General features: G+C 38.7%; 1 protein-coding gene across 1 annotated transcript; it reads left to right on the top strand.

The window, feature by feature from the left end:
* The first annotated feature begins 12 nt into the window (after window positions 1–12).
* LOC121386751 lies at window positions 13–11134 on the top strand. The gene is made up of 3 exons (XM_041517754.1): window positions 13–653; window positions 7082–7369; window positions 8832–11134. Exons 2-3 carry the CDS (start codon window positions 7084–7086, stop codon window positions 10292–10294), a joined length of 1749 nt encoding a protein of 582 aa, XP_041373688.1. The 5' UTR covers window positions 13–653; window positions 7082–7083; the 3' UTR covers window positions 10295–11134.
* The last annotated feature ends 1820 nt before the right edge of the window (window positions 11135–12954 follow it).

The raw sequence follows: 12954 nt of genomic DNA, 5'->3' as shown, positions 1-12954 counted from the left end.
GAGTGGAGGTCGCCCGCGCTGGCATGTGCAAGGGTCAGTAGCGGGCGAGGGCCCTCACATGGATAAAAAATATTGTTAGGCCTATTGGTAGTAAATCTTAGGCAGAGAAGAATGTTATTCGTAGAATGCAGTAAACTGGATTTGAGGACATCTATTTTTTTTGTTTTAATTTAGGGGGCAGCATACCCCTGAACCCTTTAGAAACTTTGTTCATGCGCTCTCGATCTCAGTCACCACCCCTCCCGCCTTCCATGTCTACTTGCTTCCGCCGTGCCTGTGTGTAGGCCGTGTATACTATACAGTATCTATATTTAAACTGGTTTCTCTTTGTCCCATTATGTCAGAGTGACGTTCGTGTTTTATCTGTAAATCAATAGGTGGGGATTCCCCCCGACAACCTCGTCATCAAGCGCATATCAGCGGCTTGTGCGTTAGGAATTGTCAGTCGTATTTTCCTCACTTTGTTTTAGTACAACGGTTTATACCAGCCTAACGTCTGTACATCACCCGCCATGGTCCAGTGTTTCCGCAACAACCTCCACTAAAGAATGACGCCGTCTCAATAAAGATACACTCACTGTTCGAAGTGTTCACGTCGTCAAAAGCAGACGAGAATAGTTACACGACAGCGGCCATCTTGTTCAACTCGTAAGGTAATCGAATAGTTCTTTTATACAGTGCTGTTTGTCCTAGCAGTAGAAAAGAGTACACAAATTATTACTTAAAGCTTTTCGCTCGTTGTACCCACTGACAGGGCCCGCGGAGTGTATTTGTGTGTGTGTGTGTGTGTGTGTGTGTGTGTGTTTAGGACAGGGCCGGATTTAGACCTTGGGGGGGGGGGGGCGGGGCACTTCAGGTTCGGGCTCCCTCAACATAGAAATTAAATTACATGTCATTTATTTTATAATTATTACATTTTTTTTTATAATGGAAGTCTTTAGTATGGGGGGCCCACTGGCAGGGGGGCCCCGAGGCAATTTCCCCCTTTACCCCCTTATAAATCATGCACTGGTTTAGGGGGAGGGAGGAGGGTAGAACCTAAAGAATGACAATAACAAAAATTAAATAAATAAACAAAAGGTAAAGATATAATACAGTTGTTGTTTTGTGTTTGTCCTACTGTCGGCCCGCAATAAATTAAAATTCGACCCCAGAATACTACGAATAAAAGGACAATCTAACTACTATTTCGAATTTTAAAAGGAAATGAAAGAAAATGTTTTATTTAACGAGGAGACATGAAGTAATAACAAATGTAACTTAACTAAAACAATAATAATACAACAAGTTAACCCTCTTATGACTGGCTTAACATTAATCTTAGCTTAGCTTTCTTGTGTAAAATAAATGTATGATCTCATATATCGGTGTTTTAAATTATGGTATTTGCGGTCGTTGAATCTATAATTTAATACGCAAGACCGTTTTAACAGTTTCCAATCGTTTTAACCGCTTCTTCCCTTTTGATTTGTACTGCAGAAAGTCTTCTTCGTACATACCTGATGCCGCACTTCGCAAGGATCGTTTTGCGCTCAGGGCCCCGTTCCACAAAGCGATCTTAGCGCTAAGATTACCTTAAGTGTATATGCTAGGTATGCAGTTACGGTGATCTTAGGGCTAAGATTACCTTAAGTGTATATGTTAGGTATGCAGTTACGGTGATCTTAGGGCTAAGATCGCTTCGTGGAACGAGGCCCAGGTCCAATCGACTAATGTACACACATCGTGCTAATTAGTGCGCGTAAAGATGAAATCCATAAATTCAACGGCAATGGAGGCCGTCATCTTTGTCACTTTAATGCATATTGCTGTCTGGTTATTTACACAGCGTTCGTATTTTGGGGGAAACCCCAGTGTGGGGCATCAAAACCGCATCTAAAAGTGCGAAACACGAGTTACATCTAGTGAAAATATAAATAAAAGTTTCTTTTAAATTTTTTAAAACAAATGGTGGACATACTGCGTGCACATACGTGTTTAGTCACGGAAAGGGGATCAAAGGTACCGACTTCAAAACATTTCAATGTCATATCAAATCCATTGCCTGTGAAGTTGTTGACAAAAATAATTTAAATAAACAATAAAAATCCCACCCCTCATCCCAAAAAGTGTTAAAAAAGAAAAGAAAAAAAAAGACCTAAACAAAAAACAATAAACAAACACGCAAATCCCCACCTCTCCCCCCCCCCCCCCCCCCCCAAAAAAAAAAAAATACTAGAAAAAAAAAGAGAAAAAAAAAAGGTCAGCATTTTATTAATTAGCGATGACACAAAATGTAATTTGAACTGCGGGCGAATCGGTGTCATAGGTTCGTGTCCAAGCAAAGGCATGAGAGACATTTTGTAAGGCCCAAAACGATTTTATCTCCCATGCCAGTGCATTAATATCTATGTATATATTAGTGAAACCAGACATACATGCAATATATAGATAGACAACTATACATATATATATATATATATATATATATATATACATATATATATATATATATATATATATATTCGGGTATACACGGCATATGTACACATAAATACACACATACATACATATACATACACACAGGAATATGTAAGTTTAAGTCAAAACACACACACACACACACACACACACACACACACACACACACACACGCACACACACGACCAAAAAAAAAAACAACACACACACATACATACACGCTCATGCACGCCTACAGACAAAAACATGAACGTACGCAAACACACAGCTCTCACACACAGCCACACACGCATACATACACACATACAGAGAGTGTGCCCCCCCCCCCCCCCCCCACACACACATACTTTTTGGCATCTTCCTACGCCACTGGTGTGTGTGTGTGTATGTGTGTGTGTCTCTCTCTCTCTGTCTCTGTCTCTCTCTCTCTCTCTCTCTCTCTCTCTCTGTCTCTCTCTCTCTCTCTCTCTCTCTCTCTCTCTCTCTCTCTCTCTCACACTGTCACGGGTCGGTATCCCAAAAGAAACAAGACGACAACTCAGGAATCATTCATACACATTTATTTACATAACACTTCCCTCCCAACCAATACATATTGCACTATCACGCATGTAACACATATCACATGTAAATTAAACTATGAATCAATATTAAATAGAGTAAAAATCTTTTAACCACAAAATAATACTAAAATGTCTGTCTTCCACTATTCATCACATTTCACAATTCATCATCATAAGTCACCCTCATCATCACCCTTGTCATGATCATTCACTGATCATCTTCACCATTCCCCATTATCATTATTATCATTCACTAGAATCATCACATCTCATAATGATCATTCACTGATCACCGTTGTCGTTTACCATTAATACCCCTGTCGTTCACCAGAATCACTAACCCCCTCGTCACGGTCATTCACTGATCATCTCCGTTCACCAGAATCATTGGTACCCTCATCACGATCCTTCACTGATCATCTCCTCCATTCACCATTATTACCACCATCATTACCACCATCATCACACCTTTGTCAATCATTCACAGATCACTCTCGTTCGTCAGGATCATTCACGATCATTCACTGATCATCTTCTCTGTCCACCATTATCACCACCGCCATTCACCAGACTCACTCTTCGCCAACTCCCAGAATACATCATCTACGTTCGTCATCACCAGGACCCAATACACAAATACACTGAAATACAATATACCCTAATCAAAACCATGTAATATTTATATTACCATATCAGATGTTAGACAATTTTCTCTTAATATAATGTCCGCACTTCACAAGTGTCTTAAATATTACATAAATCAGATTTACTTAAGACTTTTGTTTTGCAATGACGTTACATACAACTACTAACACATATACACAATAGTATACCACAGTTATACAACAAACAAACAAAATCTACTTACGGTTGTCATCAACCCAGAGTTATAGAGAATAAAATATTTCACAATATCTTAACACACAGTTTCTCTCTCAAGAACGTTATGTGACTGCCCACAACTCATTACATCTCCCAACTATATTCCCACTATGCATGCTTCACTCACAAACAAAAGTGTTCACCAATGTAAGCCCAAGCCCAAGTTCTTTACAAACACCTTTGCTAGTGATTACAGTATAAAAATATAGTTTGCCTTAGCAAGCTATGACACACAGTTCAACAATATATTCTCAATTACCCAAGTATTTACAATAAATGTTCTAAAATATAATATGGTTCTTATTTTAGTACCCTTGACTTGTGACACACACACACACACAGAAACACACTCGCACGTGCGCACACACATTTCAGTTTTAAAGATATATTTCTCTTCTCAGACATGGCGTCAGGCTTCTTCGACGGATCATGACGAAATCTCCTGCAGCCTCTGTCTGGAGGTTTAGCTTAGCTTAACTTAGTAACTGGTTTAACGTGTCCGTATACCACTAGGGTTTCGAAAACGCCTATCCCGAGTCCGGCCTCCGATAGGATCGGGGGTCTGACTCGGGACAGGGATAACCTAACAAATAGGGTCAATTTTGAAATTTTGAATATTAACGCCAAAAGTATTAAAAAAAGGGGGGGGGGGGGGAAGGGAAATTTTTGGCTGCACCCTTAAAGAAAAATATTAACATTCCTAACCTATATAAATTATTAATATAATATAATTTCGGCGCAAATTTAGATGGGCTGGTCTAAAATTAATAATAATTATTAAACAATATTCATTAGGACCATGGGAGATTAAGAGGAAAGGGACTGTCAATCATATTTTAAACATTGGTGTGACCAGGTGAGGGTCGAGAGGGAGAGGAGGCCGGCTCTACACAAAACCTAAGGCCGAACCGCCTACGCCTATAGCCCCAAAGAATGCCCTAACTCCCGGCATCCCATCAGCCCCACCCCCCACCGTGTCCATCCGCAGTTCAGTCCAATCCTAAACCGGCGTCAAAGGGTTATAAGAGTTTCATCGCTGGTGCCACTAGGGGGATGGCGCAACAAATCCAACGATGGTTAATTTAGTATTGAGTTTTGGGTGCCACGCCTGCCAGAAGGAGAGAAGTGAACTCCATGGAAAAACAGGCGACTCCTCAGTTGTCCTCTAAAACAACACGATTACGTTATTTAGAAGACGCGGCGAACACTTTAATCTGTAATACCTAAGGCAGTAGACGAGGTAATATTAACCAAGCCACTACCAAAGCACAGACCAGACACCTGCCCTGTTAATTTATTTTTTTATTTATTTATTTATTTTTTATTAAAAATATAAAATAATGATTAAAATATGGATAAAGTATACATAAATATGAAACGGCGAGCATACCGTAAACCTATCAAATTTATTTAAAATAAATAAATAAAATAATAATAATAATAATAATAATAATAAAAATAAAAATAAATAAATAAATAAATAAAATAAAGGAACCCCCCCCCCCCCCCCTCCCAAACAAAACAAACAAACAAACAAACAAACAAACAAAAAACAACAACAACAACACAACCAAAGCCAAAATTAAAAGGCACACATGTTTATAACATGCAATTTTCCGGAAGGGGGAGGGGATTACTGGCAGATAAGCCCCCACAGATAAGCAATACACTTATACTCACGTACTTGCATACCACAAACATATAACATATATACACAGCTAAAAGAAATGTCCCCATCCAGCCACCATAAAAGTTTGGTAGAGCTGGTAGAGATTTATTAATTGATTAAAAAGAATAAATATGTTAAATAATATCTTTAATTAATAAAAATTATTAACCTGGCCCCGGAGAAATGCAGCCACGCGCAACCAACCAGCTACCAATTTTTTTTTTTTTTTACATAGCCGGCAGAATCGGACGGACTGCCCAGCCCCGGGGACATAAACAACCACTTATACAAATAAAGATAATCAAAGATTAAATTAATGAATTTTTTTTTTAGTTAAAATAATTAACACACAACGAGACACGCAGCCGATCGATAGCTGTAGCCAGTATGTACACAGCTGTCACATTGGTCTGACCTCTGAGGTCACAGCTAGCGACACGAGGTAGGCCGTGGAAGTATCGATCGGTGTGCGCCAGCGGAATTTCAGCACTCAAGACGTTCAATATTAACATAAATATAGTTTATCTTGAGTGCAAGACGGTTTAAAATTTCTTATTAAATTAGATTAATTGGTCCAATATTTATAATACCAGGCCCAATTAAAAATTACTTAATACTTAATAATAATAGTAAGCAATAATAATAATAGTATGTCAAAAAATAAGGGGCAGACCGCCGAGGTAGGCTTAACAAACTATACTATTTTATTATCCCTATATTTATAAATATTTAAATTTTAATTTATTATTGTAATACTTTTAACCATAATTAGTAGTAAACTAGTTAAGCCTGTACCCCCGGTCGAGCGCATATCGCAAAGCGAGTTCTAAGTGGGGCTACCCGCCTGTGGGTCGTAGCAAATCAGTTGAAATAATTACTTTAAAACTTAATTTCTTCATTAATTTAATTTAATCCCTATTCTTTTAGTTATATTAACACATTAATTTTAACTAGTATTATTAATTTAACGATTAATAAAAAAAATAGATCAATTATGCCCGTACCCACAGACGAGAGCATATCGCAAAGCGAATTAATAACTTAATTTAATCTATACTTTTAAACATATTACTTAAATATTCCTATTAGTCTCCAACACATAGGCTATTAAAAGTCTGTCTATTATTGTTTTATATTGTTTATCGGGATTAAGTAAATTAGTTGGATTAAATATAATTTAATTTTTAGCTCATGCACGCCTACAGACAAAAACATGAACGCACGCACACACACAGCCACACACACAAACACGCTCAGACACACACGCGCATACATACACACAGACAGTGTGCCCCTCCCCCCTTTTTGGCACCTTCCTACGCCACTGGTGTGTGTGTGTGTGTGTCTCTCTCTCTCTCTCTCTCTCTCTCTCTCTCTCTCTCTCTCTCTCTCTCTCTCTCTCTCTCTCTCTCTCTCTCTCTCTCTCTCTCAGAGAAACAAACACAAAAACACACATGCACGCGCGCACACAAACATTTCAGTTTTAAAGATATATTTCTCTTCTCAGACATGGCGTCGGCTTCTTCGACGGATCATGACGAAATCTCCTGCAGCCTCTGTCTGGAGGTCTTCACTGATCCGCGCGGACTTCCGTGTGGACACACCTACTGCTTGAAGTGTCTGCAAACGCACATCAACGTCAACACCTTCAACGACAACTCCTTTCTTTGTCCAAACTGCAGACGCGAGACGAAGATTCCAGACAGTACTCAACCAAGAATATCCTGGGCTGCGCAGTTCTCGCGACTCACAGATCTAGTGAAGGCCATTGATGTGATTAAAAAATTTAAAATCCGTAAGTTAAAAACTGTTGGGGTTTTTTGGGGGTTTTTTGGGGGTTTTTTTTTTTTATTGGGGTTTTGGGTGGGTTTGGGTTTTTTAAAATGTTTTTCTAGAACGTTTGTGTTTGCATAATAACACCACTATAACACATTGATTACTCAATCATCTGCTACTTGACGTCAAACATTTTGACAATTGTGATAAAGTCTTCAGGAGAACTCCATAATCATTTTCTATTAACGAGGGATATCTTAAATGCATTTTTCCATAGACAGGGGGCGGAACATTGACCAATTGTAAAGCACTCGCCTGATATCAGATCGGTCTAGGATCGATCCCCGCCGGTGGGCCCATTGGGCGTTTTCTCGTTCCAGCCAGAGACCACGACTAGTACATGAAAGGCTGTGAGATCTAACATATAAAATATAGCTTGGTACTAATGGACAAATTAATTGGCTTTTCTCTCTACGACTATGTCAAAAGTATCATATGTTTAACATCCAATAGCCAATTATTAATAAATCAATGTGCTCCAGTGTTGTCGTTAAACAAAAACAACTTTTAACTTAACTCGACTGGTATGTCTTCAATTTACTAGATTATATTATGACAAATTACTGTTTCCATAAAGGTGCTGACTCTATAGTTATTAGGCACTGTAAAATATGGTCGACAATCACGACGTGTTTTCATAACGTGGTCGTGTGGTTGTGAAGAGACATGACGGCCCCATTTCACTAAACTTCGTAAGTTTACGTCTGCTACTAGCAGTTATACCGGCCGTGCGTTTGCGCGCGTTTGACATCAATTTCACGCAGAACATTACATCACTACGAAAGCTGGAGGATTTTAAAGACAAAAGAAAATGAAATATGTGTTCTTCTAACTATGTTTGTTAAACTATAATAGTAATACGAATTGTGATTTAGTCGTAGATTTACGGTTAAGTGCAAAAGTAGGATTACGATGTTTTGTGGAACTGGGTCCTGGGTATCTAGTGTTTGACCTGTGAATATTAAGACTGTTTTTCTCGTTAATGGGGGAAATGTAATATAATAAAATCAGCTGGGTGTTCCATGAAAATATGTTTATATACGACTACATTAAGTGTGAGGGTCGGAGCGGGGTGTTTTAAATAGTTTGTTTTATTTAACGAAACCACTGGAGCACATTGATTTATTAATTATCGGCTATTGGATGTCAAACATATGGTCATTTTGACACAGTCATAGAGAAGAAAACCGCTACATTTTTTCCATTAGTAGCAAAGGAACTTTTATATGCACCATCCCACAGACAGGATAGCACATACCACGGCCTGTGATATATCAGTCATGGAGCGAGAAATAACCCAACAGAGATCGATCCCAAACCTACCGCGCATCAATCGAGCACTTTACCACTAGGCTACGTCAGAACAGAACTGAACCCCTAGTTTAAATAGATGATTAATCAGCTTTTTTGTTAATTTGTAGGTGATGATATGAAAGTATCAAACGAAGAAGACCCACATAGACTGGTAATCAAATCCTCCTGTGATGTGATAAAGAACTTGGGTCCTGTTATAGAAAACCAGATGATGTCAGACATTAAGAGACTACAGCGAAGCGTCGATGTCAGCGCGACACAGACTGCGGCTCAGATACAGAGACAAGGAGATGAACTGATTGCGGAGTTCACAACAGCAGTTCGGACTGCACTGGAAAAGAGGAACTTAGAATTGGAAAAATGTCGGCAGTCTGTTAACAACGAAATAATGGAATTGTTCACTGATGCCAACAGGATGATAGAGGAAGGTAAAAAATATCTGGAATTGGGTGAACGTCTTCTCACAAGTGGCTCACCTTCTGATATTAAAAATAATGTCTTAACATTTACAAACATGCGAACATTAACTGCAGATTATGCGGCCAAGTACCATTCTGAAATTCCTCATTTGGCAATAACTTTAACCGAACCAGCGAAAACAAAAGGTAAAACGTTTGTGGCAGATATTGGACGAATTTTGAAACCTGACATAAAATCTTTCCATCTGATACGCAAGGCACAGTTAGATGTCCCAACATTTCACAAAGAAATGAACATTGACCAGACGTCAGATCTGCCAAAAGAGGAAAACATTTCAAATCTCCCAGTAATTCCTTGCGCGCTGAAGATTAATCAGACAATCAATGCAAAAGAAAAGTCTGGTGCACGCTGTCCACACCTGACATCTATCCTTGTTTTGGGGAATCAAACGTCCAACAAAATAATTGTGACTGATTATAGCAACAAATGCGTAAAATTATTTTGTTCTCAAAACACGAAAGCGATTCCAATTGCGTACAAACTTAAAACCGAACCTTACGATACTGCTGAATCACGTGACCATCTGGTCCTAGTCACCTTGCCTAGGCAGCGGGAAATATTGTACCTGAAGATAGATGATGGCATACAAAAGTTAAGGACTGTAAGAACCGAGAAGGAGTGTTATTACATATCCGTGTTACCTAATGGCAATATGGCTGTCAGTGAGGGTTTGGGTAAAGGCGTGTCCATACTGGACCAGTCGGGTGGCACCTTGCACACTCTCGCCAAGGAAATCGTCCCTGACCCTGGGTGTATCACAGTGAAAGGCGAAACTATAGTTCTCGTATTACAAACGGATCAAACTGTGACGTGTATGACAACATCGGGGAACGTTGCATGGGTGTCACGTGACCCAACAAGGCTGATGAACCTACAGGGTGTCACGTGTGATGATGAGGGATGTGTTTATGTTTGTGACTACGAAAGAAACGCCATTGTTCAGCTGTCACGTGAAGGAGACATCCTGCGTGACGTCATCACGCCACGGGATGGACTGAAACAACCCGGAGCTGTTTGTTGTTATCGTGATAAACTTTATGTCGCGGAGAAAAAGGGACAAATTAAAATATTTACATGGAGTCCAGTTTAGAAAGGCATATGATAAAACAGATATAGTATTCACAAAAAAAAAAAAAACGAATTTAGCTTTAAAAAAAGTGTGAATGCAAAATATTAGTATGGAACCTTGAATTTACAGCCTCTCTGTATGAATGAAATACTGTACAAAGTTTTCTAGGGATCGCATACAATTTTGCGATGGGAAAAGTTAGCTTTTAATCCAAATTTTGCATAGACTTTACAGATGTTGGTTCGCGTTTATGATCAAAAGGGTTTGTGAATGACACAATGATGCCTGTCTCTCTCTCTCTCTCTCTCTCTCTCTCTCTCTCTCTCTCTCTCTCTCTCTCTCTCTCTCTCTCTCTCTCTCTCTCTCTCTCTCTCTCTCTCTCTCATGTTGGTGTGTGAATAGATAGGATCTCATAGATGTATTTTAGAACATTATGGAATTAAAATATTTAATTTCGAAAATGTGGTTTTGTTAATTTAATAAGAATTACTTTAATTAATTTGTTTTTAATCATATAATTTAAAAAACAATCATTTTATAGGAATCCTCAGCTAGTAGTAGTCACGTGATTATGTTAACACCGTTTTTCACAACGACTTAGTTTAAAAGTTTTATCCTAAGTTATTTTATAAATACCGAATTAAATTTTCGTCTTCGTAAGTTAAGTTAATTTCAACAACGTAAGCCAAAATTCAAATTGTTTGGTAAATACGGCCCCTGGTACTGGGCATCCATATTTGTAAAGTCGTACAAGCCTGGAAATAATTATGTCATGGTGGTCACAATTTGTGCCTGTCATAGCTGAAGATTTACCTCTCACAAAATTAAGATAGAATTTGTAAATATTGAAAAACATAATTTGAAGTTTTATGGTGTTAGTTATCTTTTGTATTAAAGGGACAGACCCTAGTTTTTAAACACTAAGGCATATTTTTCACCTAGACCCTAGTTTCACCCGTAAAAATGGATACTAAGTTTGGTTAATTTACAGACCTGCAACAAACTTGGATACAACAGAGAGAAACAGAGAGTCTGTGATGTTGAAATACACTTAAAAATAGACTAAAATGCGACTCCATAACCGTTACTTCTCAGACGCACGTGCGTTTTTAAAAATATGAAAAATGCATTATGTGGTATTAGAACACCAGGATGACCAGAAACACTTCTGTTATAGAAAAATGGATAATTTAAACAAAACAATATAATTAATGTTTAATTTCAATTATCATACACGGCTCTAACAGTGAAAAATATGCCTTAGTGTTTAAAAACTAGGGTCTGTCCCTTTAACAATGTAATATTAATTACATAACATGAACGTAACTTGTTATATCAGTAGCGGATCCATGGGGGTGGTGTCCATGGGTCCGGACCCCTCCCCCTCCCCCCCCCCCCCCCCCCCCCCCCCCCCGTAAATTCGAGCATGATTTGTTCAGCTGTAAGAGGTGCGCTGTGTAAAAGGAGAGATCAATCATCACATTTGGATCACCCCACCCCACCCCACCCCACCCTTTTACAAATCCTGCATCCGTGCCTGTATTTGGCCATCGTTATCGTTTCATTCAAGTGCTAAAAGTTTGGCTAAACCTATTTCAGTCTTCGATTGTGAAGAAACGTTTATTTTTGTTGATTTCAGAAACCGGAACACAAAACCAATGCCAGCATTTTTTTAATTTTTTTTAATTTTGATCATTAATTACGTACGCTCAACGAGTAGAAATGTTGAAAGAAATCTTGGTTTTGATGCGCTGTCCAACTGTTTTGGCGCCCCCAAATATTTCCTCAAACACAAAGTTCTACCCCTGTTTATGTTTCATAACTGCAAATATGACCACACCATCACCAATTCCACCCCTGGCTACCCCGGCGGCGGTGTCATAACCAATTAAAGTGATTTTCCGACTTATTGCGTTCAACTTCCCATTAAATCATATTATATAATTGGTCAAATTCACAACTAACACAAAATGTTCCAAACAGAACAGTAGTAAAATAACACTATATTGCATTGAAAACGCGTCTCTATGCATCTATATTTAAACATTTTCCGTGGGTGGGGGCAGGGAGAGTCGCATGCTCCCAAACCACCCTAGATATCTCGCTCACTTCGGGAACAAAAAGTCACACTTTTTATAATTTTTGAACCCCACCCTTTAAAAATCCGAGATCCGCCCCTGTTTATTATGTAAATATATAAATGTCTTACACACCCGTTGGTGAGAACACCATGTGTTATTTTTGGTTACACATGGTTGTTTACACATGTACGTGTGTTAACAATTTCAAGACATACGACTAGTTTTGATCTGTAAATGTGGCAATTCAGGAAATAAATAACATGGATATACACGCGTATATAGTGTGGTCTGTAAATGTGGTAATTCATGAAATAAATAACACAGATATACACGAGTATATAGTGTGATATGTAAATATGGCAATTCAGGAAATAAATAACGTGTTTGTCTGTGTATGTGTGTGCGCCCATCCCCACACTTTATGGCACATTCCTACGCCCGTGTTGTTTAAAGAATAATTTGATATATATATGTGTGCGTGTCCGTGTGTCCGTGTCTGTGCGTGTATATGTATGTGTGTGTGTGTCTGTGTGTGTGTCCGTGTCTGTGTGTGTGCCCCCTACCCCACCCCACTCCCACAAACACACCGTGGTTTTTAAA

This window comes from Gigantopelta aegis, chromosome 12, assembly GCF_016097555.1.
Source record: "Gigantopelta aegis isolate Gae_Host chromosome 12, Gae_host_genome, whole genome shotgun sequence".
Lineage (NCBI taxonomy): Eukaryota > Metazoa > Mollusca > Gastropoda > Neomphalida > Peltospiridae > Gigantopelta > Gigantopelta aegis.
This window is presented reverse-complemented; position numbering and strand designations above follow the sequence as displayed.